General features: G+C 50.1%; 1 protein-coding gene across 6 annotated transcripts in view; it reads left to right on the top strand.

Moving 5' to 3' along the window:
• PCGF3 (polycomb group ring finger 3) overlaps positions 1-27,770 on the top strand; it is a 63,979-nt gene that overhangs the window by 20,775 nt on the left and 15,434 nt on the right. For 5 of the 6 annotated variants that reach the window (XR_005031954.2, XM_036921187.2, XM_036921188.2 and 2 more), the window contains exons 4-9: positions 981-1,098; positions 1,555-1,751; positions 2,316-2,412; positions 4,981-5,036; positions 13,779-13,889; positions 14,793-14,881. Coding sequence is in view for 5 of the 6 variants with exons in the window: in XM_036921187.2 (XP_036777082.2) it covers positions 981-1,098; positions 1,555-1,751; positions 2,316-2,412; positions 4,981-5,036; positions 13,779-13,889; positions 14,793-14,881 (668 nt within the window). In the remaining variant the exon portion in view is untranslated. The remainder of the gene's footprint in view (positions 1-980; positions 1,099-1,554; positions 1,752-2,315; positions 2,413-4,980; positions 5,037-13,778; positions 13,890-14,792; positions 14,882-27,770) is intronic. The other variant, XM_036921192.2, reaches the window with a different exon arrangement.

The raw sequence follows: 27,770 nt of genomic DNA, 5'->3' as shown, positions 1-27,770 counted from the left end.
AGAGCGACTGTGCAAGTTGCAGCAGCTCCCGGAGGGCATGCCACGGGGCGGGCAGTGCACAGCTGCAGGGACCGCTGGGCATGGGCGGCTGCCATTTTGTGCCGTGTGCTGATGTCCGGGGTCATGCAGCCTCAGTTGCGCCCCATGGCAGGAAGGAGCTTCTGTGTGCCCCAGGTCTGGGCCAGGGCGGGGTTCTGGGGGGCTGGTTGTTTTTTCCTTGGACAGGGTAGAAGGGAGCAGGGAGGAGGGCCTGGAGTCCCTTTTGGCTAAATAAAATAGGTTTTGTAGCCAATTCTTCGGTGGTTTTCTGAGTTTTGCCATTTTAAGCAATTGCAGTGAACATCTGTGGCACTGTCCAGTTATTGAGATACACTTCAAGAACAACTCGGGCACACCTGGCTGGTGGCCCCCCTTGCCCGCATCCCTGGGCCTCCCCAGCACGTTGGTATCCCAACCTTTTCTAGTGTCCGAAGGACATGCTGGGAGGCACGTTTCAGGCGTTGCAGCTTCCATGTCCTGCACCATCTGTCTGCCCACACAGCCTCATCAGGGACTGTACTTCGCATTCAGGTTTGCCCAGTGCCGCCTCCCGGGCATCATGCAGGGCTTCAGGGCCCTGGGGCCCCCCCTGCAGTCATTTGGCCATCATGCTCACAGAGGGGTCAGGAGCCCTGGCAGAGATCCCTTGGCCTCCCACCCGGGACCCAGCACGGCCCCAGGCCCTGTGCCCCGGTCTGGGCTAGGCCTGCCTGCTCCTGGCCTCCCCTCCAGCTGGCCTGTGCTCAATCCCGAGAGCAGAAGGCGGGGAGCCTGGACCGAGGGACTGCACGGGCACTTGGAAGCGGCGTGGGGGGCCCAAGTGCCAGGAGCAGGCCCGTCCTCAGGACTGTCTGTTGTGGTGTGGGTCCCGGTGGGCTTAGACTGGGGTGGAGCGGTCACAGTGTTCTGGCTGTTAATCAGTGTGGGCTTTTCTCTTGCAGAAGCCAAAGATGTTGACGAGAAAGATCAAACTCTGGGACATAAACGCCCACATCACCTGCCGCCTGTGCAGTGGGTATCTCATCGACGCGACCACGGTGACCGAGTGTCTGCACACGTGTACGTACACGTGCAGGATATTCTGGAGCATGGCCTTTGACGGCTGTTGGGGGGGATCTGATTGAGTGTCTGCATATGTGTGCTCAGAATGTTCTGGAACGTGGCCTTTGACAGCGTTTAGCCTTATGCTCTTGGTACTTGGGCCTTTTTTTAAAAATCAGGAGCTTTTAGCTCCAGCATGAAGTGGGACACAGGAGCAAGAATAAAGATCTTGAGGATAAATCAGAAAAATTATTCAAATTAAAAATACCAGGGGTGATTTCAGTGAAGACCATTTAAGGAAGCTGAGTAAAGGGCACTGAACTTCAGGGAATTCTGCATCCTGGCCAGAGCAGGGATGGTGTATGAGAGAATGATCGTGTCTTGTGGGCAGAAATGCGTATTTTTTAAATTTCCAGATGAATTCCTTAAGCTTCTTACCCAAAGGAATCTAGTGGCTCTGCTCCTCATCTTTAGATGGCTCCCAGCTCGTGCTGAACCTGGACTTTTGTCTTCTTTAAGCACCGTGTCGACTGCGGGTGCCAGTGTGACCCTGGGGCTCCGCGGCTGTGCGCTTAGCATGAGGCTGTGCGCCCGCGTGGTCGGCCTGCGGAGCGCGGCCCTCGTGCTGAGGAGCCCAGGCCTCAGGAGCTGTGCCAAGGACGTCACCTGTGGTACAAGTGACTTTTGGCCATGATTTTTCACTTTGGAAAATTAAGTATTTGCCAATTTTGATAGAATTTTAATTTTAAAGTTAATCATATTTTTAGGTATTGGGCATAATTTTATGTTGCTTTCATCACACTTTTATCTGCTGTTGTACTAAGAAAATTGTATGATCTCCAGGCTAAGTAATAAGAACTTAACTGCAGTGGGCGTGGGGGGGACGCGATAATATGGGTGAAGGTAGTAACCACATTGTTTTTTCATGTGACACCTTCATAAGAGTGTATATCAATAATACCTTAATAAAAATAAATAAATTTTTTAAAAAAGGAAAAAAAAAAAGAAGTTACCTGTTGGTCCCTGGGTGAGAATGCTGGGCGGACAGGCATTGTGCGCTGCCCGTTTAAGCTAACCTCTGCTCCCCCTGTCCCTGAGCCCAGCGCTGCGAGCCAGGTGGTGAGGCAGGGGCTCCCCGAGGCAGCCGCGCGGCCTAGCACGCGCCAGGTCCTGACGTGGGGCTGGCAGCACGGTGCTGGGTGAGCTTTCTGATGAGAATGTGCTTCTGCAAACAGTCTGCCGGAGCTGCCTGGTCAAGTATCTGGAGGAGAACAACACCTGCCCGACGTGTAGGATCGTCATCCACCAGAGCCACCCGCTGCAGTACATCGGGTAAGCGCACAGGCCTGGTGCCCACAGCCGGAGCCCGCGACCCCCTACTGGTGGGCGCCTGTGACCGCTCGCAGCGGCCAAGTGTGCCCTCAGCCCCGCCGGCCACGGCTGCCCACGGCATGTCCGGGCTGTTCCCACCAGTGTCCAGCAGCGTCTGCTCAAATGGAATCACCTGAGAGACCTCAGGACGGAGCTGGCTCACCGGCTTTGCCCCAAGTTGGCTGAGGTGCACCCTGGAGCAGACAGCAGACCGGGACTTCCTGCCGCAGATGTGGGCCTGCTGCCCCTGTGCAGCCTGAATGCCAAACCCTGCCCTGGGCCCCTCCTCAGCTCTCAGGGAGGCGTTGGGTGGGCACCCCCCTGATTTGGGGGTTGGGCCGAGGGGAGCAGGAGGTACTGGCCTCTTGCTTGTAGGGGGGACTTTAAGTGACCTGCCTGTTGAGAGCTGTGCAGTGAAGCACAGCGCTCCTCACACTGCACGAGCAGAGGTAGTCCAGAGACAAGTCTGGGGGACACATGCTCCTCTCCGAAGTTGTGAAGTAGGTCATAGGTCACACGCACAGAAGCAGCTACAAACGCATAGCACTGCAAAGGAGCCACTTCTAGCCACAGGGTAGAGGCCTGGTCAGAGCCCCCACCTGTCTGGAATGTGGGCCCACCTGCTGTCCAGGTGCTTGCAGGCAGCCTGCTGTGTTCTTGGCCACAGCCCATATGTCCTGGGCACAGGCACCACCGTGTGGTGGGTGGACTTCCAGGTGATGTCCTGCAGGCTCAGGGTGTGTGATGGCTCCCCAGGCGGCACCGCGTGCCCCTCAGCCCCTGCCGCATGGAGTGTGCCTTCCCATGCCCTCCTGGCTGCCCTTGCCTTCCCTTGGCATTGCCAGGTGTTTGATTTGTTGCATGGTGACTTGGGGAGGGTGTCCTGCCCTATTGCCTGGTGTCAGGAGCACCTGCCTCTTCCCTAATCTCCGTAATTCTGTCCTCACTCCTCACTTCTGGAGCCCCACTGAGACCCACACTGGTCCGGGTGCTTCCCTCGCCTGCCTGCCCTGATGCCAGCTCTGCCATTGCCTCAGAGCCTTGTCCTGGCGCAGCTTTACCGGCCGCACCTGCCTGGCTTCCTGCTCTAATCTGCCACCTCCAGACCACGAAGTTGCCTCGGGGGGAAGGCCTCCAGCCTCGGGCAGGGGGCGACGGGCCCACTGGGTCACCTGGGAGGCCCAGCTGCAGTTCAGGACAGGAGGTGGGCAGTGCCACAGGCTGGCCACACACAGATGCTGAGGCCGAGCTCCCAGGGTCTGGTGGGCTGGCAGGCCTTAGGGCCAAGAGCCTTTGTCACGTGGGCCTGGAGGCCCCAGAATGAGCAAAGGGTGGGAGGGGGTGTGTTTCCTCTAAGGCGGAGGGTAAGCGTGGCACCACAGGGAAACTGCCCTCACGTCAGGGGCTGCCCCCAAGCACCTGTGTCTGGCTGGATTCCGGAGGAAGGCTCCCATGGCCCCGCCCTCCTGACGGGTCCCCACGCCTGCACACCGGCTGCACAGGACCCTGCCCGGGCAGGCGGGTCCCAGGTGTGGCGCTCTTGGCAGAGCTCAGCCCCGTGTCCCCTCCTTGTGGGTCAGCACACTGTATAACAAGCGGGAGGGACCCGCAGGAAGTACCAGCAGCACATGTCCTGAGAGCCAGCTGCGTTTTAAATGCTTCTGGGCAGAGGTGCACATAAAGGAGCATGGTGCCCAGGGACGCGTGTGTCAGCCGGTCCCGGCCAGGGAGGTGGAGCACTTGCGCCACACCCGGCTGGGTTGTCACGGGAAGCTGAGCGCCTGGCTTCGGTTAGAACTTAGGAGTCCCCGGAATGGCAGGTGGTGGTCTCCACAGGGCCAGGTTGTACATCACGGTGGGCCCTAAATGTGGCCCTTGAGTGTGCCCTGGATGAGCTCTGACGGCTGAATTTCCATACATTTTGTGACACACGATCATGTGTTCATTGGTATTATTTGGGCACGTAAGGGTTTTCTTTATAAAGGATGATATTTGAAAACTAAGAAACTCTGTAACATTTCTTAGCACCCCCAAAAAACAGTTCCCTAAATGTAATTGCAATTTATGTTTAGAAATAGCAGCCTGGAGTAAGAACCACACTGGAATACTGTGCTCGAACCACTCGGCAGAGAACCACTGACCATGAGCCACAGGCCAGGCCTGGTCTGAGGCTTATCTCTGCATTATTTGGAAGCATTAAAGAAAAGCCTCCTGTCCAGTGGGAGACCTCAGAAAGCGCCCCATGGGGGGCAGGGTGGAGCTGGGTCCCGTTGGGGGGTGCCGGCTGGGTTCCCATGGGTAGGGCAGGGCCTGGCCTGTGTTGCCCATCTGGAGTGCTCACACAGCTAATGCTAAATGGAAGGATGCATTGATTTGGGTTGTGTATAACGAGCAGATGTTTTTTGCTAGAACAGATGTTTTTTAAAGTGCAAACCGGAAGCAAAATGCAACCAAAACACAAATCCGTGGCTGTGGGTCGGGCATTGTTGAATGGAAATTTCAGCTAACCCCCTGTCTGCTCTTTGACAGGCATGACAGAACCATGCAGGACATTGTGTACAAGCTGGTTCCGGGCCTCCAGGAAGGTGAGTGTCAGCGTGTTGCCCCACAACCCCTGAGCGTGTGGCACCGACATTTCCTGCAGGGCCTGGTCCTGCTGAGGAGCCTCCTTTCTCTGGGGCTACCACCTGGGTGCCCCTGCTCAAGTTAGCTAGCACCCTGTGTGCTGGCCCCACATTTGGGAAGTGCTGGGTGTGTGCCATGTGTGCCAGCCCTTGCACTGGGGGTGAGGGCGCAGCAGGGAATGAGGCACACCCCCCCCCTCATGCATGCAAGGGGGTGAGGCCGGCAGCTGGCCGTCTGCAGGTTGACTGTTTGGTCCGTCTCACTGAGAATAGAAAGAAGTGGTACACATATCCTGAAAGTGGAAGTGGCTGCTCTTTATAGCGTGTTTCCGCGGTTCTGAACGCTGAGCCTTCCTAGTTCAGCCCTTCCTGTGGGAGGGCTGGGGAGGGACGCTGTCCCTGATGCCATCCCTGACTGGGCGGTGGGCTGGCACGCCCGCACCACTGGATCTCCTTCAAGGGTAAGAAATGTTGAGAATTCGTTTGGGCTATATTTTCTCACTGTGATATTTCAGATGAAGGCTGAGATTTAAAATGACAGCCTCCATGCCAGGTCCGGGGGTCTTACCTGGCCTCACGGTGTAGTTTGGGTGGTGATGCTGTCGTAGTCGTCTTTCACTGTTCACAAAATTCATTCTTGCAAGAACTTGAATTTCCTGAGTATGTAGAGATGGACACAATCATATTTTGATATCTGAAAAGTCATCAAAATAAAATATTGATACCTTAAAAAATTATTATAGAGTATTTTAAACATACAGAAGTAGGCAGAACCTCATAAACACCCTATGCATTTTCTACCCAGTCTGGCCCTTGTCACTGGTGGTGAGCACTTAACCCTGCTGCTCCTTATTTCATCTGTAAACATCGCCATTTATGTCCCCAGAAGGTTGGTTTGTGAAGCACGTGAGTGACCACAGCACCCTGTAAATCTAAGCAGAGTACTGGTTCTTCAGGGTCGGTACCCAGGGGTGCTGACGTGACCACCTGTTTCAGTCCAGATCCAGGTCTGGTCTTCCTCAGGCAGACAGTTCTGCCCACTCGGACCCTTGTCTCCAAGTCTGGGCTGGCAGGGGACACCCATTCCTGGGAGCTGGTGTCTTCAGCTGGCTCCTTCCAGGACGGGTGTGGCAGCCTGCTGCATGTGCCCGCGCACCCGAGGCTGTTGGGGGACCATGGGCAGCAGAGCCAACCATGGCTCCGCTTATGGGCGGAGGGTGCCCTGCACACGCACCTCCCCACCGGGGGCCCCCGTGCACCCGCCTCCCCACTGGAGAGTGCCCCACGTGCGCCTCCCTTCTTAGTCACCCCGATGCTCAGTCCCTGTCAGAAGAGGCTCACGCAGAGGGCGGTGGTTGTTCACTGCTGCTCCAGCTGTGTCAGTGGATTCGAACACCTTCGCATCTCCTCAGTTCACTGTGGCCGCTGTTCTTTTTGAAGCCCTGTCCCCTCTCTGGCCAGGTTGGCTCCCAGGTCCCTCATGAGTCTGAGGAGGCCCTACCCCTGGCATGGGTGGGGTCTGGGCTCATCTTGCTGACTGCCTGCCACCACGCAGTCCCAGCCTGTGGAGCCCAGGTTTCCCTAGACTTGATGTGGCATCTCAAAGCCATGGTCAGTATGTTGGGTGCTCCGTGACACGTTTTAATGGAGCTTTTGCTTATGAAGAAGATGGTGCATGTAAAAGACCCTACTGGCTTCCTGTGCTGTGCACCTGGGGTGCTCACACACCCTCACTTGGTGCGCAGAATGGCGCAGAACGGCGCAGGTGGGAGCCTGCCGAATGTGGAACTCCACCTGAATGTGGAAGTGGCGGACAGACCCCAAGGTTTTCCAGGCTCATGCTCCCAGCCCCGGGGCCACCCAGGGCCTGCCTCCAGCCAGGGCCTTGTCTGTCTGGCAAGGGCTCACTCTTCTGTCTCTCAAACGTTCAGTTTTTGTTGCTCTTCAAAGATCTCTGTAGTTTTGGAACCCTTAGCAACTTGACAGTTTCCTTGATACCAAGTGTGTGTGCTTCCTTTGGTTTTCTTTGCTACGCCAACAGTCCTGACCCAGTTCCTCCGGTGGGGACCTCTTCCCAGTGCTCACATGAAGTTCCCTGGGGGGCGGCCTGTCGGTGCCTCTGGGCACTGTCTTCCGCTTCCCGCCCTCTCTCGCATTCTAGGAACTAGAAGTCAGCTGCTCCTGGATGTGGGCCGCTGGCTGCCTCTGTGTTTCTGTTCTCTTGTAGATGAGAACTTTTTGGTAGAGAATTGGTTTTTTAGTTTGTTATTTTGTCTTTTTATAATTTTAAAAGACCTGTCTCCCCAGAAGCAGCTTCCCTATCTATAAATTTGTCCAAGTATCAGTTTTCAGTAACGTGCTGCCCTCGCTCTTCCTGCGCGCCGCTCGGGGCTTGCCTGTAGTCACGCTCGTCAGAGCGCTGGGCTCTGCTCCAGACCTGGGAGTGCTCTGGCTGTGCACCCGCTTACCAGTCCTCCTGACGGGTATTTAAGATGTTTCTCATCTTTCATTTAACCAAAGGGGGATACTGTGAACATCCTTTTACATACTTCTGTGGACAGGGATGAATACGCTGTTGGCTCAGTTCTGGAGTGGGTCCGCTTGGTCCGGGCATCTACCTCCCTGCGTTTTTCTCTTGTCTGTTGGCACTGCTGGCGCAGGAGTCAGTAAACTACAGGCCAGGTCTGGCTCGAGAGCCGAGAATGTTCTTACAACCATAAGTGGTTAGAAAAAATCAAAAGCAGAGGAATATTTGTGATATGCGGAAATTTTGTTAGTTGAAATTCCATCATCCATAAATAGTTTCATTGGAGCAGAACTCACGCGCGTGTCATTCTGACACCACGGCGGCCGCTGAGTGTCTGCCGGCCACGTGGACACGCGCACTGTGGCTCTCAGCAGCACAGCAGTGGGTTGACAGCATTTCAGGAGCCGTGTGTGTTGAGACTTTTTTTATTGCCAGTAGATGCCCCATAATGTTAAACAAGGGAAAAGAGAAGCATGGACTACAAATGTTGCACTTTTAGGCCACAGTGAGTAGATTGTTATTGAATTGCCATTATTAGCTGGCAAAGCACGTGTTTCTTATGCAGTGACTCTATAGCTGTACTAAAATAAAAGAATATGTGTGTTGATATGACCAGACTAAATACTCACAAAATATTCTCAACTTACAAGAAAGCAACATTTTGAAAGAATTGAAAATCAAAACAGAACAGTTCACAACAGCAGAATTTCTTCACACAAGTGTATGATGAATATAAAGCCACAGTCAAAGTGAGTTTCTCATTGGCTAATTTTTAGCCAAACAAGGCAGCCATTTAGTAATGATAAGTTAATCAAGTCTTATTTGATTGCAGCATCTGAAGCAATATGTTCAGAGAAAATGAGTTTGTGTAAGACCATTAGCCTCCGAGTGAGACCAGTTCCTCGGTGAGCTGAGTCTTTGGGAAGCAACAGCACTAGTCAAATGAAAGTCAAGGCAGATGACTTTGGGGGCTTTTCCTTGGCTCCTGATGTCACTAGTTCTCTGTTGCTGTTCATCAGTGACTTTGAAGTGGTGGGAGGGTCGGCGTCTTCAGGCAGTCTGCACGGAACAGCCCCAGGTGAGAGTATTTCCAAAGCAGGTGATAAAATCTAATTCAGTGCAGCCTGAAGTGGAATCCACAAAGATGTGTTACAGCCAATGGTAGTGAAAATATGTGTGGATCCAGAAAATGTTTAATGAGACAAATAAACCAAGCTCGTGAAAATGTGAGGTGTTTTCAGTTTCGTTGTATTACTCATCAGCAGGTACTTTGCAGAAAATAATTGAATCTTTCAGATGTGACTGAAACAGTAGGGTCAGCAGTAGACCTCATTTGCTCTTCGAATGTAACCATCATTAGTTGTATGAATCTTTGTCAGGATTAGAGGCTGAACATCCTGATTTTCCTACCATACAGCATTTCAGTGCTTAGCAGTGGTAAAGGTTTTTTGTGTGCTTTTTATTTATTTATTCTTTAGCTAAGGGCAGATTGAAGTTTTTCTAAATAAAAAGCACCTTTAGCCAGTATGTCAGACACTGAATGGCTTTGGAAATTATCGTTTGCTGAAGATCTGGCAATGTTTCTTAATGAATTCAGCTTAACATCATGAGGAAAAACAGTACTTGTGCAAAACCTAAAATGCAATAAAGTCATTTTAGCAACCACTAACGTGTCTTGAATCAGAAGTAACGCCAAGCTGCTTTCCAGGTACCCCGTGCTGGCAGAAGTAGGAGAAGCAAGACTTGCTTCAGGTTGGTTTTCTGAGCTTAAGCTATAGGTCCAGTGGGGGTTTTGGGGCCTTGAAGCAAGTGCAAAGGCAGTTTCCACATTTCAGAACCCATTTAACTGCAGTTGAGCTTCTCTCTAACCTTTAGTGCAAAGTGAACTGATTCTGCAGAGTGACCCATGACCCAGAGAAGAACCTGCTAGAATCCACAGGTGCTTCCTGATGACTGCACTCAAATAAAACCATTTGCTTGTGAACTGATGTCTGAATTTCTGTGTGAAAATATGTTTCCAAGAATGAAGTATGTAAAATCTCATCACAGAATATTTGTTGAATTCTGGTCATAAGGAGCCCTGACTTTTAACCCCAGTTAAACAGCATTAGCCCTGAAGGAGTTTGCTCTCATTAGTACTACAAAAAATTATACTCAGTGTTTATTGCCATACTTTGAATTTTGTGACTTCTGGTTTCCTGTTCTGCATGTAAGAAGCACAGAGGTCACCACTCCACCCTAACATCAGGTAAAATGCTGGACCATCTGAGAAATGAATAGCTCTTCTTAGATCATAAGGGAGGAAGCAGGGTAGACCGTGGCCCTGTGGTGGGAGAGTGACAGGCTGCAGGGAGTCCCAGCTTCCCAGAGCAGAGGCTGGAGCAAGAAACCTGCCCTGGGATCTCTGTAAGGGTGGACACGTGTAAGAGGCAAAAACCTCAGGGAGACCCAGTGAAGGAGTCCGCGCTTCTGTGAATTTCACCTCTAGGAGCCTGACCAAGTTCTCTCAGTAAATAGCAGAAAGATCCTCTCATGTTTCCGGCAGCAGGAGGGAAAAAGAGCCATCCGAAACGCCCAGAGCACTGTCCTCTGTACCAAGGACAGGGAGCATCCACAGAGCCCCGCTACGGGATTACCAGGGCCTGCCTGACCGGGGGCGGACAAGCTTCGACCACTCCTGAGATGCACCAGTGTTCCCCTTCTGGCCACGGGCTTCTGGGAAGATGGAGACCTCATCCCAGGACTGGAGAATGCTTCCCTCCCCACTGCTCACCAGAGAGCAAGGGCCTGTGCACAGCAGCTCCTTTCACCTGGCACATCATGTCCCACCAGCTAGAGAAAGTTACAGAGAGGCAAAATGCAGGAAAATACTGAGGAGACCGGGCAAGCATCAAAAACAGGTGTGGCCAGGATGTTGGAATTGTCAGACCAGAACTTCAGACAGCTGTGACTCATACCTAAGAGCTACTGGGTAAAGGAGGCAGCGTGCTAGAACAGATGGGCAGGGTGAGCGGAGAGATGGAGAACCTGAGAGACAGAAGGCAAGCAGAGTCTGAAGTCACTGGGCAGAAATGAAGAACGCCTTTGGTGGGCTTTGGGGCTAGATGCAGCTGGGAGAGAATGCAAGGGTGAGAATGTGCAATAGAAACCTCCAAAACCAAACATCAAGGAGCACGTAGCTTTAAAACAAAACAAAAACCCAAACAGAACATCCAGAGGCCGTGGGATAGGTGCAGAGGCGTAATACACGCGAGGGCAGCACCAGGAGGAAAGATGGCAGAGCAACCGAACCAGGAACGACTGGCTGTCCCCAGATGAATGTCGGACACTAGAGAGGACCCGGAAGCATAGGCACCAGCCAAGACAAACGCCAGGAAACCTCCACAGGCAGAAAAACCAGACAGATACATCCCAAAAGGAGCCGGAGTAAAATCCCCACAGAGGGACAAAGGCGAGAGTCACACCTGCCTTCTTGGAAACCACACAAGAGTGGAGCGCAGGGAAGTATTTACAGTGTTCAGAGAGAAAACACAACCCAGAATTCTGTACCCTGTGAAACTACCCTCAAAGTGAAGGGAAAATAAAGACTTTCTCAGAGATTGAGGGAATTCATTGACAGTAGACCCGCCTTGCAAGAAATGTTGTTAAAAGTTCAGAGAGAAGGAAAGTGATGCAGATCAGAAACTCAGATCCAGTAAAGAACAAAGGAGCATCAGAGAAGGAGTGAGGATCAAGTAAGACTTGTTTTCCTTTGTCTAATGGTTGGTGGTCTGTTCAAGATGATGAGAACATGCCTGAGACGTACACTCATGTATGTGTTTTATGTGTATGTTTCACCAACAAAAACTCGTTTTCTCTCCTGTTACGTAAGCACCTATGTAGTATCTCAGCTTTGCCACTGAGTTCACACGGTCCTGAGTATTTATTCTGCCTCTGATGGATGCGTTTGGCAGCCCCAGGCTGGGTCTTGATGTGGCGTTGGCGTTGTGTCTAGGTGGCGAGGAGCAGCTGGTCTCCCGGGGAGCTGAGCTCAGCAGTGGCCCTGTGGGTTCCCAGGCTGAGGTGCCCAGAGGGTGTCAGGATGCACAGTGGGTTTTGTTGAGCTGCTCCAGCAAGCAGGTGACCCGGTCCCTATGGTGCATCCCCAGCTGGGCCAGCCACCAGGGCATCGTCACGTCTGCTGGCCTCTCCTGTCTTCCCTCAACTCGCACAGCATCCCATGTCCACTTCTAATTTTCACAGAAAGCAAGATAACAGTATACCTAACACATATTGTGACCTTTGTTGTAACAATATATTGTGGTGCTTCATGTCCCTGAGATACATCTTTTATTAGTGGCTGCAGAGTCTCCCACTGAGACAATGATCTGCCCTCTAACCCAGGTAGCCAGTGAGTTACTTTATCCTGTGGGTTGGCTCAGTGAGTGGCGGGTGCTGTGGTATTGTGAATGCAGGGTTGCGAAGGGTCTGAGGCCCTGCTGGCCTCAGCTGGAAGTGTCTGCTGGAGCAGAGGGTGGGGTGCATGGTGGGGGTGTGGACCCCTCTGGTGGACCCAGCCCATGGGACACGTAGCATTTTAGTCCCTTGTTGCAGTGTTGTAAATAAGCCCCAGTGACTATCTGCATTCATACCTCCTTGATCCCTTACCTGGTTATTCCCAACAGAGGAATTTTTGGGTCAGCAGTTAAGTTTTTTAACACTTTTCATATATGGCCAAGTTGCATTTTTGAAAGGTTGCCCCAGGTAACATTTCTACACCCATATATTCCTGACATTGAGCACTGTTGCTTTGATGAATGAAGATTTTTAAATTGTAACTGGAGCAAGGCATTTCAGGGTGTTAGGTGGAGGACCACCACATCTTCCAAAACCCTGGTAGGAACCGCCTTGCACCCACAAGTCGTGCATTTTAGGCCTTCATGCCCAACCAGCTTTTATCTGACTATTTAATGGAAGTGTTTCTTTGCAAGCTCATCCCAGATTATCCAGGTGGCTCTGGTCTGGCACTTCACTGAATTGGTTCCTCGGCTGCCTGCACTCATGGTGCAGTCGGGGGGTGTCCGTGTTTCCATCTGCGCCTGTTGCCCCAGGCATCTGCCCCTTCCTGCACACTCGGGTGTTTTGAAGTGTCTGGGTGGGTCCAGGAGGGCCCAACTGGAGATCCTGGCTCTCTCAGAGCTCGTGGTGTGTCAGGGAGACAGGCATGAGGGTGCAGAGTTCAGTGACATGTTAGTGGGCCAGCTGCAAACAGACGTTCTCATAGTGATGCACAGGTCATTGGTTTGAGCAGATTTTCTTTGCTACCTGCTGTGTGGCCTCTGGGCAAGGATGGGTCACTTCATTATCTGTACGTGAGCTTTAGAGTCACAAGGGTGGGACTCCTGATAAAAGTTGGCCAGTCGCTGCCTCGTGTCTCAGACTGGTCTTCTGGAGTGTGCAAGGTGCAGCCAGGTCCTGCTGTTCTCTCGCCGCCTGGAGAACCTGTGGTGCCGCCAGTGGGGGCTGGCATCCTGACCACCAGGGGTAGGGGCCCGTGGATGTTAGTGCTAAGGGGGCCAGCCAGCAGGGAGCCCTTGCTCTGTGGGGGCATCTCCCCCTGCAGGATCTAGGTGAGCTGCGATGGCTAGCCATGGACACCAGGGGACACTACCCATCAGACACACCCAGTTGTCCATGAGCCACTGAGGTGCCCACCCTGCAGGTGCGAGCAGGGGACCCTGGCACGGGCTGCCCTTGCCCTTCACTTAGGCAATGAGAGCTTCTTTGTGGCCCCTCGATGGCCTCTCTGGGCTCGGAGGGCCCAGTGGCCGTGAAGGGACACCAGGAGAGCCAGCAGTCTGTGTTGGATGTGCTGCCCAGGAGCCTCCTGAACGTGCACGAACGCCAGCGTCCCAGGGTGTGGTGGCCGAGGGCCGGTTGAGTCTGGGGAGGCCCCTCTTGCCCTGCCCGGCCTCTGGCAGCTGGTGCGCACTGGGCGCTGGTGGGGCTTGGTGAGCCGGGGGGCAGCACCGGCCGGTCCAGGCCCTACTGCTGTCTGGGGCTGGCGACGGCTCCTGCCTCTTCATCACATCTTTGTGATCTGCTCTGTCATTTCCTGCATATGATGCTTGTGAGCAGATCTTTAATGTCATTCATTACCTACTTAAGATTAAAGATTATATGTTAATTTTTAATAGCGGAAATGAGAAAACAGAGGGAATTCTACCACAAATTAGGCATGGAAGTGCCTGGAGACATCAAGGGGGAGACTTGCTCTGCAAAGCAACACTTAGATTCCCATCGGAATGGTGAGTGAGCGTCAGGGCGGTGATGGGGAGCTTGGGAGTTTATGGAAGAGGCTGACTGTGGGGGCCGCAGGGCCCGTGTGGGCATTCGGAGGGTTCTCGTCACTTCTGGTGTGATGGGAAAATGGGGCAGAGCTGAGAATCGGGGGTCGTGGACGGAGGGGGCCACATGGCGGGTGATGTGAGGGAAGCACAGGGGGGCCCTCAAAACTGCAGGGAGGTGGGGTGCAGTGTGTGGATGGTGTGGAAGGTGGGCTCCTGAAGACCCTTTGGTTTTATTTTGTTGTGGAATGGCCAAATGACACCGGCCACCGTGTATAATTACTGGTATTTAAAATCTTAGCTGCCCTGACAGAGTGTTCGATTCTTGATACCGTGCTATTGTTCTAGTGGACCTCACAAATTCCTAAGAAATTTCTAGACTGCTCTGTATTTCTGACACTGAGAAGAAAGGAGAGGGCCTGGCCGTCCCCCTAGGAAGATGGAGCTGACAGCTGACATCCCAGGCCCTGGAGAGGCAGTTAGGGATGTGTTTTGGGATCCCAGGACCTGTCCCCACTGCCTCAGCTGAGGCAAGCCTGGCCTTTAAATGTGCTGTTGGGGCGGCAGAGGTTGCGGGAGCGCACGTCGGTGAGCGGGGGCGACGCCGTCTCCTTGCAGGGCGCGTGGGGACTGCTCCGTGCCCCGCCGGCCGCCTGCAGCTCCCTGGCAGCTCCTGCACGTTAAGGAATGTGGCCTCTTACTAGGCACCCTGTCTGCCAGCTTGTCTCTGACTCATGCTCTTTGGGTCCAAACCCTCTTATTAGAATAAATCTTTATAACATTTTAAGTATACTATAGAGTTAAAAAAATACTGGCTTAACATTTCAGATTTTGTAATACAGTTATTTTCTGTCTTTTTAAAAGGTGAAACCAAAGCAGATGACAGTTTGAGCAAAGAAACAGCAGAAGAGAAGCCAGAAGAGGACAATGACTACCACAGGAGTGATGAGCAGGTGAGGGTTTTCCAGAACTGCCTGCTCCCCTGTCTGCACACTGCGGTGTGCTCACAGGACCATGGCAGAAAGCGCCCAGTGAGCCCCACGGAGTGTTTTCTAGATCAAAAGAAGGTGAGGAGCAAAGTGCAGGCGCTGGGCTGTCGGTTCCCTCGGTTTCCTCCCTGTCGTGCTCTCTGAAGTTGTGTGTGCTTGTGCTCACGCGTAAGAGCTCCGCCTGCATGACCCGGGCCCCTGGCCCGCTCTGTGGGCATCTCAGAATACTGTGGTGCCTCGTGCTTTTCTGTGCACGGGCAAATCCCATGTAAGGGGAAATGGACCTAATGGTATATGAAAAGAAAAAAGTGTGACACTGAGACACCTGTTTATTGTGATTTACTGCATTATCCTATTGAAAGAGAAGCTAATCACAGATGCTGCAAAAGAATTGGATCGCACTGTGTGTCTTTTCAGTAGAGTAAGTCATCTTGCAAACTGCAGCAGCCGTCACTCAGAAACAAGGACATGCCCATTACGACCGTCACCCAATAAGTCGTCTGAGGTCACCTCTAGGGCACGCAGTCGGGAGACTTAGAACTGATTGGTGCTCATTAAGGGGATAAGATCAGTATATAGTAATCAGTAGGTTATGGGGATGCTTATTCACATAGCTCATAAAGACTTTAAAATATCCTAAGAGAGCTGGATGAGACCTAAATGAAGACATAACCCCATGGGGCAGCATGAGAGAAGCGCCTGAGTGACGAGTGTCCTGGGGGAAAGACCAATGTTTAATGTCTGGTCTCCCCAAATTAATTCCATTGGTTTTTTTTTTTTTCATTTTATTATCATTAATCTACAATTACATGAAGAACATTATGGTTACTAGACTCCCCCCTTCACCAAGTCCCCCCCCACAAACCCCATTATAGTCACTGTCCATCAGTGTAGTAAGATGCTGTAGACTCACTACTTGTCTTCTCTGGGTTGCACAGCCCTCCCTGTGCCCCCCCCCCACATATACATGCTAATCGTAAGGCCCCCTTTCTTTTTCCCCGCCCTTATCCCTCCCTTCCCACCCATCCTGCCCAGTCCCTTTCCCTTTGGTAACCGTTAGTCCATTCTTGGGTTCTGTGATTCTGCTGCTGTTTTGTTCCTTCAGTTTTTCTTTTGTTCTTATACTCCACATATGAGAGAAATCATTTGGTACTTGTCTTTCTCCGCTTCGCTTATTTCACTGAGCATAATACCCTCTAGCTCCATCCATGTTGTTGCAAATGGTAGGATTTGTTTTCTTCTTATGGCTGAATAATATTCCATTGTGTATATGTACCACATCTTCTTTATCCATTCATCTACTGATGGACACTTAGGTTGCTTCCATTTCTTGCTACTGTATATAGTGCTGCGATAAACATAGGGGTGCACCTGTCTTTTTCAAACTGGAGTGCTGCATTCTTAGGGTAAATTCCTAGGAGTGGAATTCCTGGGTCAAATTGTATTTCTATTTTGAGCTTTTTGAGGAACCTCCATACTGCTTTCCACAATGGTTGAACTAATTTGCATTCCCACCAGCAGTGTAGGAGGGTTCCTCTTTCTCCGCAACCTCACCAACATTTGTTGCTGTTTGTCTTTTGGATGGTGGCCATCCTTACTGGTGTGAGGTGATATCTCATTGTGGTTTTAATTTGCATTTCTCTGATGACAAGCAATGTGGAGCATCTTTTCATGTGTCTGTTGGCCATCTGAATTTCTTCTTTAATCCCAGTGGTTTTGATTTTAACCACTTACTGTGAAATTTAACCAGCCGCTTCTGAAGTTCATTAGCAAAAGAAACACTCAAGACAGCCACAAAAACAAGGGGATCGGCTGCACCAGGACATTATAATGTATATCACACACACACACGTGCATTCACATATCACCACATATGTTCTGCTGTAGCATATTCAACAAATAAAATACTCATACAAATATATGTACACATACGTGTGTATACCTGTTTATTGAAGACCTTATTAAAATAGTGTGGTTTGGTTGCAAGAATGCAACCGTAACTTTTCAGTTTATGTACTTATATGTTGTTGAGAAATTACAGTGAGCACTAATTAGGGTAATTATGTGTCTGTGTGGACGTGTATGGTACGATGAGTAGCTGATCAGTGGCCTTTTGAGGGCCTGTTCCTGGGCCACACTCCCACCTCTCCCAGGTGTGGCTCGGTCAGGCCCTGCCTGCTGCACTGCCTGCTTAGGGAGCCATTGGGAGCAGCTCCCTGACCCTGACGGGCCTGACCCCGCCTCTCCAGCCCAGGGCTGAGAGTACTCGCCCACTTGTCATGGTTTGTCCAGTATTTGTTGTTAGCAATTTTTGCCTTTCTTTTTATCCCAGAACATGCTAAAGATTTGTCTGTGCATTGGTTGCTTTCAAAAGAGCCAGTTTCTGGTTTTAATGGATCAACTGTTCAGTTACCTTGAAACATTTCTTTCTCACCTCTCAAGCTAAACCTTCATCCGTGGCCCTTGGTCTCTGTGATGGCCTCACGGCGTGCATGGCCCTGTGCTCTGCCTCCAGGGCTGTGGCCAGAAGCCTGCCAGCTCCCGGTGGCCCCGGGGGCCTCCCACCTGGGTTTGCTGTTTCTTTCCTTTTTCTCTCCTAGCAGTTTGGAAATGTCACTTTCTCTTTTTATTCCTCTATTAGCTGCTCTTAAATTTTCAGACATGTTTAAATACATTTTGTGTCAATCCGTAGAACTAATCAGCGCCTCTTCCTAGAACAAAACCATTGTTTGTTCCTAACTCTCCTCCCCACTTTCCAAACTTAACTCATCCAAAGTTTTGTTCCAGATCTTTGTTGGTGATTTTTAATCTTAGTTTACACTACTTTTATTCTAAGAACTATTGCCTAATAATTTTATTAAACTTTTGACACAATGTCAATAGTTGTGATTGAACAGGTGGTATGGGCTTTTGTGGGCTTTTGCACATACTGTGGGGGGGCCTCTCTCCGTTGGCTTCCCTGAGGGGTGGGGAGCATGTTCCGTGTTTCTTTTCCAGAGGGTGCATGATCGGTGACCCTCCGGAGCTCCTGCTTGTCAGGATAGGCTTTGTTTTCCCCTGTTGCTTGAATGATCATTTGACTGGATATAGAAATCTAAATTCAAAGTAACTTCATAATTTAAAGACAAACCCTTCACATGTCACTCGGATGAACTGACTGAATTGTATGCTTTTAACACTAAGCATTAAAAAGGGAAAGAAGCACAGGTGAGCAGGTGTAAGCACCAACCCCTAGGCCTGCCGCTGGGCCTGGGAGCCCCGCCCACGCCCTCCTGTGTCTGGAGGCAACGCGTGGTGCCCGCGACGTCTGGCCATTCTCGAGCCGCAGCTGGGTGGCGGCTGCAGGGTTTCATTCCCACGGGAATCCCGGGGTCTCGCCAAAGCAGCATGTGACCAGCGCTGCTTCCGTCTTAGCGGTGTGCATGCCCTGCTCCCCTCCCCAGCCCTGCCTGACGAGACCCACCCAAGGACCAGGCTTCCGGCGTGACTGGCCCACCATGTTTCCCAGCAAGGAGGGAAAGTTCGGGGAAGCCCTGAGGTGTGGGCGGCAGTCGGGTCTCCCAGCAGGGGCTCGCAGGTGCGTCCCTGGGGGCAGCACCCATTTCCCTAGTCACAGCAGGCATCTCCTCGGAAGTTCCCTGCCCAGGCTGGTTCCCTTTCCTGTGGAGGTGGGTTGTTTTCTCCCCCGTTTTGGAACTTGTGTGTTCACAGGACCGTGGCAGAAAGCGCCCAGCAAGCCCCCACGGAGTGTTTTCTAGATCAAAAGAAGGCGAGGAAGGAAGTGCAGGCACTGGGCTGTCGGTTCCCTCAGTTTCCCCCCTGTCCTGCCCTCCGAAGTCATGTGTGCGCGTGCTCACGCGTAAGACAGCTCACCCTGCAGAAATGCTTCTTAACGCGTCCGCCTCGTGGGGGTCCGGAGATTTCTGGGACTCTGTCTCTTCCATTATTCCTGTCACTTGAGGTCCACCTCTTAGAGACCCTGGCCGTGTGGGAGATGTCACCCCTTCTCTAACTCGGGGCCCACCACCCCCTTCTTTGCCGTCCCCACGTCTGCACAAGCATCAGGTCGCTGGTGGGCTCACAGCTGTCCCTGCTCCGTCACGAGCAGTTCTCTTGTTTCTTTAACGTGAGCCGTTGGTGGGTTGCATTCCAGAAAACTCTGTCCACAGTCTGCCTCCGTCTCTGGGGCAGGTTCTCTGGACACACAGTGGCGGCGTCCCTGAGCGCCTTCCCCCTGTGCCCAGGCAGCAGGTCCTCGTGACTTGGGGTGGGGGTGTTGACGTTTGAACAGGCAGTTTGAAGGTAGGGGTCCCAAGGGACTGCTGTGCAGCCTCTTTCCCCAGCCAGGCCCCCCAGGGCCAGGTGCCCCCGCCGCCGACACCTCACGTCTGCTCCCACCATCCCCCAGGCCTCTTCTCAGGCCTCCTTCTTGTCCTGGGCTCTCCGTCAGTCCATCTCACCCACTTGTTCAGAGCACCTCATGGTACCTGTCGTCTGTGCCCTTCCAAATGTATCCCCAGCGTTCGGAACCAGTCTGTTCATCCATGGTCACACTGAAGGGGCTGTGTCGTGTGTTAGGTCAGCCACCCGGGTGCCACCGCCCTGCCGTCCCCCCAGGGGCTCCGCCCTCTGTCCCTGCTCTGTTCTGTCCAGGGCAGGTTCCTCTGCCCGTGGGCCAGCTGCTGCTGGGTGAGCTGATGAGTCAGTACAGCCAACAAGAACAGGTGGGCCCAGCCTGACCGCCTCGAGGGAGGGCCGTGCGGGAGCTGTGGTGCTGCCGCTCACCTGGGAATCCACGCTGATCCCACCACGGCTGGGTGAGGGGTCTGGGCCCCAGAGGGGAGCCGCCGTCGGTCTGTACTGGCCTCCCAGGGCGCGGCCTGCCCGAGGGAACCTCAGCCCCTGGAATGGTGTGAAAGGGTCAGGGCGGCTCCGGCTCTCACTGCTGCTGAACAGAGGGGCAGGCAGCCGTCTGCGGGGGACTCTGCAGGCGGGACAGGGCTGTCCAGCAAGGGCTCCCAGGGCTGTGGGCGCAGGGCCCCCAGGAGTGAGGGGGCAGCGGGCAGGGAGCCCTCTGCTCAGGCTCAGCTGCCCTGCCCATAGCATGACGGGAGCCAAGTGAGTGGGCAGGGGGTTGGGGGGCCCAGGGCTCCGGGGCCCGAGTGGGCTGGGGAGGCGGGCGCAGCTGCTCTGTGGAGGGAGGGCCGGGGGCTGGGGTGGCTGTGGGGGACTTGGCAACCTCTGTGGCTCAGGCGAGGTGGGGGCGTAGGATGGCAAGAGCCTGGTTTGGGATGCGTTTGAAAGCGAGCCTGCAGGCCTTCCTGGCAGACAGGGAGGACAGGCCTGCACACCCGGTGGGTGGAGGGCCATCCACCAAGCCGGCCGCTGCGTTTATACCTGTCTGAGTGCAGCCACGGCTTCAGGGAACTGAGCGAAGCTCGTCCTGAAGCCCTTGTTTCAATAAAAGTTATATTTTGTAGTTTTTTTGAGATGCATAGTGTGGCCATTGTTGATTGCCATGTCGAGCCGTGCTGAGCTCTGAACAGCGTGCACAGCGTCATCCCAGCGGCAGGTGCTGCTGCTTATCGGGCTGCACGGTGTAGTTTGCTCACAGTTAACTTTTCGTCTGGTATTCTAATTATTCTAATATTCAGAGACTTAGGTGCTGACTGGCACGTCAGCTTGGACTTAAACAATACCGTGTCCCCCGGCCACACTCCCCATTCCCAGAGCGCTCGCCGCCAGTCAGCTGGTGTGAGGTGGCATCTGGTAGCTGTCTGCATTGCCAGGTCCCCGTGGGACAGGGCGGTGGGTGCCGTGCCACGTGCTTCTGGGCCCTCGTGGCCCCTTCACTTACAAATTGTACTGTTTGTGGGTTCTGATGTTTCTTAGCCACTTTGCAGGAATCTCTTGTCCCATGTCCCGTGCATGTCCCAGGTGCCCTCCTCTGTTCTATGGCTGTTGATCATTATTCACAATTTTTCAATTTCAAAGTAATTAAGTTTATTGGTATTTTCTTTTGCATCTTAAGAAATGTTCTCCCACCCCAAGGTCATATATGTGTTATCCTACATTTTCTTGTAAAATATTTTAAAGTTATGCTTTTTACAATGAGGCTGTAAGCCACCTGCAGGTGATTTGTGTACAGTGAGGCCAGGTGTGTATGTTGTGTATGTGTGTGCATGTGGGGGTCTGGTCTGCAGGGGCGGGTGCGTGACGCGGGGTCTCCTCCCTGGGCCACCAGCTGGCTTGTCAGCCTTTCCTAACAAGTGCTCCTCCCCGGGTGCTCAGACCCTCACCTCGTGCAGGTTTCCACACGCCCTTGGCACTGTTCTCATGGTCCACTGTCTCCGCTTGTGCCAGAAGCACCAGTAGTTCACTGCATGGCAATCCTTGAATCGCTTTACCTATGAAGCTGTGATGTCTGATGAGGCTGGTATACCCCCTTGTTTTTCTTCCTCAGTTACCTTGGCTAAGTGTGGCCCTAACCCTAACCCAACTTGCCACATTCCTGAGTGACCTCGGTAGAACTTTTACTGGAAAGTCTCTGACTCAGTCCAGACGTATTTTGGGAAAAGTGAAGTGTTGACAAAGCTCATCTCCCCGTCCGCAGACCCGGCCACCCGAGCCCGCTGGGTGGTCTTGCTTGTCGTCACCGCTCGGTGTGGTGGTCAGGCCCGGGCGTCGGGGGCCTCTCACTCCCGTCGCGGGTGGCACCACTGCCAGAACGGCGGCCGAGCTCCAGCAGCCGAGTCCGTGCTCGTGCAGAGGTTTCCTGCTCAGAAGGCGTGGCGAGGCCTTCCCGATTCTGTCATTTGTAAGTGCTCGTGGAATCCAGGTGTGTGGGGAGGCTCTCTGGGCACGGCCACTTGTGCGCTGGCCAGCACGGCTCCCCTGCACACCTGCCCTGGAGCAGTGTCTGTTGCCAAGCAGCATGTGTTGTGAGGTGACCCTGTTGGTAAACCACGTCTGGGCCAAGGGTGCCTAGCTTTCATGGCCAGCACACGGAAGCCACAGCTTCCCGCGGGTGTGCTTTGTGACTGCCCTCATGGGCTGCTCCAGGAACGGACCCTGTCGCGGGTGAGGCCCTGTGACTTCAGTGGCCCTGGCCCGCCCGTTGTCTCAGCCTTATTCCTCACAGCCACACATGCCTGGGGGTTCTGGGCAGCAGCCCCAGGGGGCCATGAGTCGACCCACCTGATGGGACCATACCCCGTCCTCTGTCCTTATCAAAGCTAAGAGAAACAGTGCCACACTGTGGCCTGATGGGTTAGTTCCCCCCGGGAGCTCGGACTGCAAGCAGCCAGTGCTGTCAGCCCTCTGCAGACGGCGTCTCCTGTCTTGTCTCCCCTGCTCTGGCTGGGAGTGCCAGGGCTCGGGGGCTGGCTGTGGCAGCATCTCTGCCTCACCAGCTCTGGCCCATGCCTGTGAAGCCCAAGGCTCCTCTCCATTCCTGGCTTCCAAGTGTTTGCAGTGAATGGCGTTGGGTTTCTTCAGATGCTTTTTCAGCCTCTGTTGATCTTCTTTAAATGCTACTATAATAAGTGGCATAAATACATCTTTCTACTGTTAAAGTATCCTATGCATTCCTGCGATAAACTGAATTTGATCATGACTTTTTTTTTGCTATCATTGGTTACTAGACTCCCCCTATTATCTAGACCACCCCACATGCCCCATTGCAGTCACTGTCCATCAGCGTAGTCAGATGCTATAGAATCACTACTTGTCTTCTCTGTGTTATACTGCCTTCCCCTTGTCCCTCCCCCTACATTATACATACTAATTGTGATGCCCCTTTTTCCCCCTTATCCCCCCCTTCCCACCCATCCTCCCCAATCCCTTTCCCTTTGGTAACTTTTAGTCCATTCTTGGGTTTTGTGAGTCTGATGCTGTTTTGTTCTTTTAGTTTTTGCTTTGTTCTTATACTCCACAGATGAGGGAAATCATTTGATACTTGTCTTTCTCTGCCTGGCTTATTTCACTGAGCATAATACCCTCCAGCTCCATCCATGTTGTTGCAAATGGTAGGATTTATTTTCTTCTTATAGGTGAATAATATTCCATTGTGCATATGTACCACATCTTCTTTATCCATTCATCTACTGATGGACACTTAGGTTGCTTCCATTTCTTGGCTATTGTAAATAGTGCTGCGATAAACATATGGGTGCATCTGTCTTTTTCAAACTGGGCTCCTGCATTCTTAGGGTAAATTCCTAGGAATGGAATTCCTGGGTCAAATGGTATTCCTATTTTGAGTGTTTTGAGGAACCTCCATACTGCTTTCCACAATGGTTGAACTAGCTTACATTCCCACCAGCAGTGTAGGAGGGTTCGCCTTTCTCCACACCCTCGCCAGCATTTGCGGTTGTTTGTCTTTTGGATGGTGGCAATCCTAACTTGTGTAAGGTGATATCTCATTGTGGTTTTAATTTGTATTTATTTGATGATTAGTGATGTGGAGCATCTTTTCATGTGTCTGTTGGCCATCTGAATTTCTTCTTTGGAGAACTGTCTGTTCAGATCCTCTGCCCATTTTTTATTGGTTTATTTGCTTTTTGTTTGTTGAGGTGCATGAGCTCTTTATATAATTTGGATGTCAACCCTTTATCGGATCTGTCATTTGTGAATATATTCTCCCATACTGTAGGATGTCTTTTTGTTCTACTGATGGTGTCCTTTGCTGTACAGAAGCTTTTTAGATTGATATAGTCCCATTTGTTCCTTTTTGCTTTTGTTTTCCTCGCCCGGGGTGATATGTTCATGAAGAAGTTGCTCATGTTTATGTCCAAGAGATTTTTGCCTATGTTTTTTTCTAAGAGTTTTATGGTTTCATGACTTACATTCAGGTCTTTGATCCATTTTGAGTTTACTTTTGTGTGTGGGGTTAAACAATAATCCAGTTTCATTCTCTTGCTTGTAGCTCTCCAGTTCTGCCAACACCAGCTGTTGAAGAGGCTGTCATTTCCCCATTGTATGTCCATGGCTCCTTTATCATATATCAATTGACCATATATGGTTGGGTTTATATCTGGGCTCTCTAATCTGTTCCATTGGTCTATGGATCTGTTCTTGTGCCAGTACCAAATTGTCTTGATTACTGTGGCTTTGTAGTAGAGCTTGAAGTCAGGGAGCATAATTCCCCTGGCTTTATTCTTCCTTCTCAGTATTGCTTTGGCTATTCGGGGTCTTTGGTGGTTCCATATGAATTTTAGAACTATTTGCTCTAGTTCATTGAAGAATGCTGTTGGTATTTTGATAGGGATTGCACTGAATCTGTAGATTGCTTTAGGCAGGATGGCCATTTGAGAATATTAATTCTTCCTATCCATGAGCACGGGGTGTGTTTCCATTTATTGGTGTCTTCTTTAATTTCTCTCATGACTGTCTTGTAGTTTTCAGGGTGTAGGTCTTTCACTTCCTTGGTTAGGTTTATTCCTAGGTATTTTATTCTTTTTGATGTAATTGTGAATGGAATTGTTTTCCTGATTTCTCTTTCTGCTAGTTCATCGTTAGTGTATAGGAATGCAACAGATTTCTGTGTATTAATTTTGTATCCTGCAACTTTACTGAATTCAGCTATTAGATCTAGTAGTTTTGGAGTGGATTCTTTAGGGTTTTTTATGTACAATATCATGTCATCTGCAAACAGGGGCAGTTTGACTTCTTCCTTACCAATCTGGATGCCTTTTATTTCTTTGTGTTGCCTGGCTGCCGCGGCTAGGACCTCCAGTACTGTGTTGAATAAAAGTGGGGAGAGTGGGCATCCTTGTCTTGTTCCCGATCTTAGGTGAAAAGCTTTCAGCTTCTTGCTGGAAAGTATGATGTTGGCTGTGGGTTTGTCATATATGGCCTTTATTGTGTTGAGGTACTTGCCCTCTATCCCATTTTGTTGAGAGTTTTTATCATGAATGGATGTTGAATTTTGTCGAATGCTTTTTCAGCATCTATGGAGATGATCGTGTGATTTCTGTCCTTCTTTTTGTTGATGTGATGGATGATGTTGATGGATTTTTGAATGTTGTACCATCCTTGCATCCCTGGGATGAATCCCACTTGATCATGATGGATGATGTTTTTGATGTATTTTTGAATTCGTTTGCTAATATTTTGTTGAGTATTTTGCATCTATGTTCATCAGGGATATTGGTCTGTAATTTTCTTTTTTTTGTGTTGTCTTTCCCTGGTTTTGGTATTATAGTGGTATTGGCCTCGTAGAATGAGTTTGGGAATATTCCCTCCTCTTCTACTTTTTGGAAAACTTTAAGGAGGATGTGTATTAGGTCCTCACTAAATGTTTGATAAAATTCAGCAGTGAAGCCATCTGGTCCAGGGGTTTTGTTCTTAGGTAGGTTTTTGGTTAACAGTTCCATTTCCTTGCTGGTCATTGGTACATTCAGATTTTCTGTTTCTTCCTGGGTCAGCCTTGGAAGGTTGTATTTTTCTAGAAAGTTTTCCATTTCTTCTAGGTTATCCAGTTTGTTGGCATATAATTTTTCATAGTATTCTCTAATAATTCTTTGTATTTCTGTGGTGTTCATAGTGATTTTTCCTTTCTCATTTCTTATTCTGTTCATGTGTGTAAACTCTTTTTGTCTTGATAAGTCTGGCTAAGGGTTTATCTATTTTGTTTATTTTCTCAAAGAACCAGCTCTTGCTTTCATTGATTCTTTATATTGTTTTATTCTTCTCGATTTTATTTATTTCTGCTCTAATCGTTATTATGTCCCTCCTTCTACTGACTTTGGGCCTCATTTGTTCTTCCTTTTCTAGTTTCGTTAATTGTGAGTTCAGACTGTTCATATATGGGATTGTTCTTCTTTCCTGAGGTAGGCCTGTACTGCAATGTACTTCCCTCTTAGCACAGCCTTCACTGCGTCTCACAGATTTTTGCGGTGTTGAATTATTGTTGTCATTTGTCTCCATATATTGCTTGATCTCTGTTTTTATTTGGTCATTGATCTGTTGATTATTTACGAGCATGTTATTAAGCCTCCATGTGTTTGTGGGCTTTTTCATTTTATTTGTCTAATTTATTTCTAGTTTCATACCTTTGTGATCTGAGAAGCTGGTTCATACAATTTCAATCTTTTTTAATTCACAGAGGCTCTTTTTGTGACCTAGTATATGATCTATTCTTGAAAATTTTCCGTGTGCACTTGAGAAGAATGTGTATCCAGTTGCTTTAGGATGGAGTGTTCTGTAGATGTCTATTAGGTCCATCTGTTCTAATATGTTGTTCAGTGCCTCTGTCTCTTTGCTTATTTTCTGTCTGGTTGATCTGTCCTTTGGAGTGAGTGCTGTGTTGAAGTCTCCTAAAATGAATGCATTGCATTCTATTTCCCCCTTTAATTCTGTTAGTATTTGTTTCACATACATTGGTGATCCTGTGTTGGGTGCATAGATATTTATAATAGTTATATACTTTTGTTGGACTGACCCCTTTATCATTATGTAATGTCCTGCTTTGTCTCTTGTTACTTTCTTTGTTTTGAAGTCTATTTTGTCTGATACAAGTACTGCAACTCCTACTTTTTTCTCCCTATTAGTTGCATGAAATATCTTTTTCCATCCCTTCACTTTCAATCTGTGTATGTCTTTGGGTTTGAAGTGAGTCTCTTGTAGGCAGCATATAGATGGGTCTTGTTTTTTTATCCATTCAGTGACTCTGTGTCTTTTGATTGGTGCATTCAGACCATTTACAGTTAGGGCGATTATCGATAAGTATGTACTTATTGCCATTGCAGGCTTTAGATTTGTGGTTACCAAAGGTTCAGGGGTAATTCTCTTACTATCTAACAGTCTAACTCACTTTGTATGCTATTACAAACACAACCTAAAGGTTCTCTTTTTTTCCCTCCTTTTTCTTCCTCCTCCATTCTTTATATGTTAGGTATCATATTGTGTACTCTTCGTCTATCCCTTGACTGACTTTGGGGGTAGTTGATTTGAGTTTGCATCTGCTTAGTAATTAATTGCTCTACTTTGTTGTGGTTTTATTTCCCCTGGTGACATCTACTTAGCCTTAGGAATACTTCCATCTATAGTAGTCTGTCCAAAATGCACTGTAGAGGTGCTTTGTGGGAGGTAAATTCTCACAGCTTTTACTTATCTGAAAAGTGTTTAATCCCTCCTTCAAATTTAAATGATAACCTTGCTGGGTAGAGTTTTCTTGGTTTGAGGCCCTTCTGTTTCATTGCATTAAATACATCATGCCACTCCCTTCTGGCCTGTAAGGTTTCTGCTGAGAAGTCTGATGATAGCCTGATGGGCTTTCTTTTGTATGTGATCTTTTTCCTCTCTCTAGCTGCTTTTAAAAGTCTGGCCTTTTTAATTTTAATTATTATATGTCTTAATGTTGTCTTCCTTTGGTCCCTTGTTTGGGAGATCTGTGCACCTCCATCGTTTGAGAGACTATCTCCTTCCCCAGATTGGTGAAGTTTTCAGCAATTACTTCCTCATAACACTTTCTCTCTCTTATTCTGGTCCCCCTATAATGTGAATATTGTTCCGTTTACATTGGTCACACAGTTCTCTCAATATTCTTTCATTCTTAGATTCCTTTTTTCTCTCTGTGCCTCAGCTTCTTTGTATTCCTCTTCTCTAATTTCTATCCCATTTACTGTCTCTTCTACTACATCTAATCTGCTTTTAAATCCCTTCATTGTATGTTTTATTTCGGATATGGAATTTATTAATGATTGGATCTCCATCCTAAATTCGTTCCTGAGTTCTTGAATATTTTTCTGTACCTCCATGAGCATGTTTGTTATTTTTATTTTAAACTCTCTTTCAGGAAAATTGTTGAGTTCTGTTTCATTTGGCCCTTTTTCTGGGGTTTGTGATATTT

Source organism: Manis pentadactyla, chromosome 5 (assembly GCF_030020395.1).
Source record: "Manis pentadactyla isolate mManPen7 chromosome 5, mManPen7.hap1, whole genome shotgun sequence".
Lineage (NCBI taxonomy): Eukaryota > Metazoa > Chordata > Mammalia > Pholidota > Manidae > Manis > Manis pentadactyla.
The sequence above is the reverse complement of the archived record's forward strand: the minus strand, read 5'-3'. Positions and strand labels throughout refer to the sequence as shown.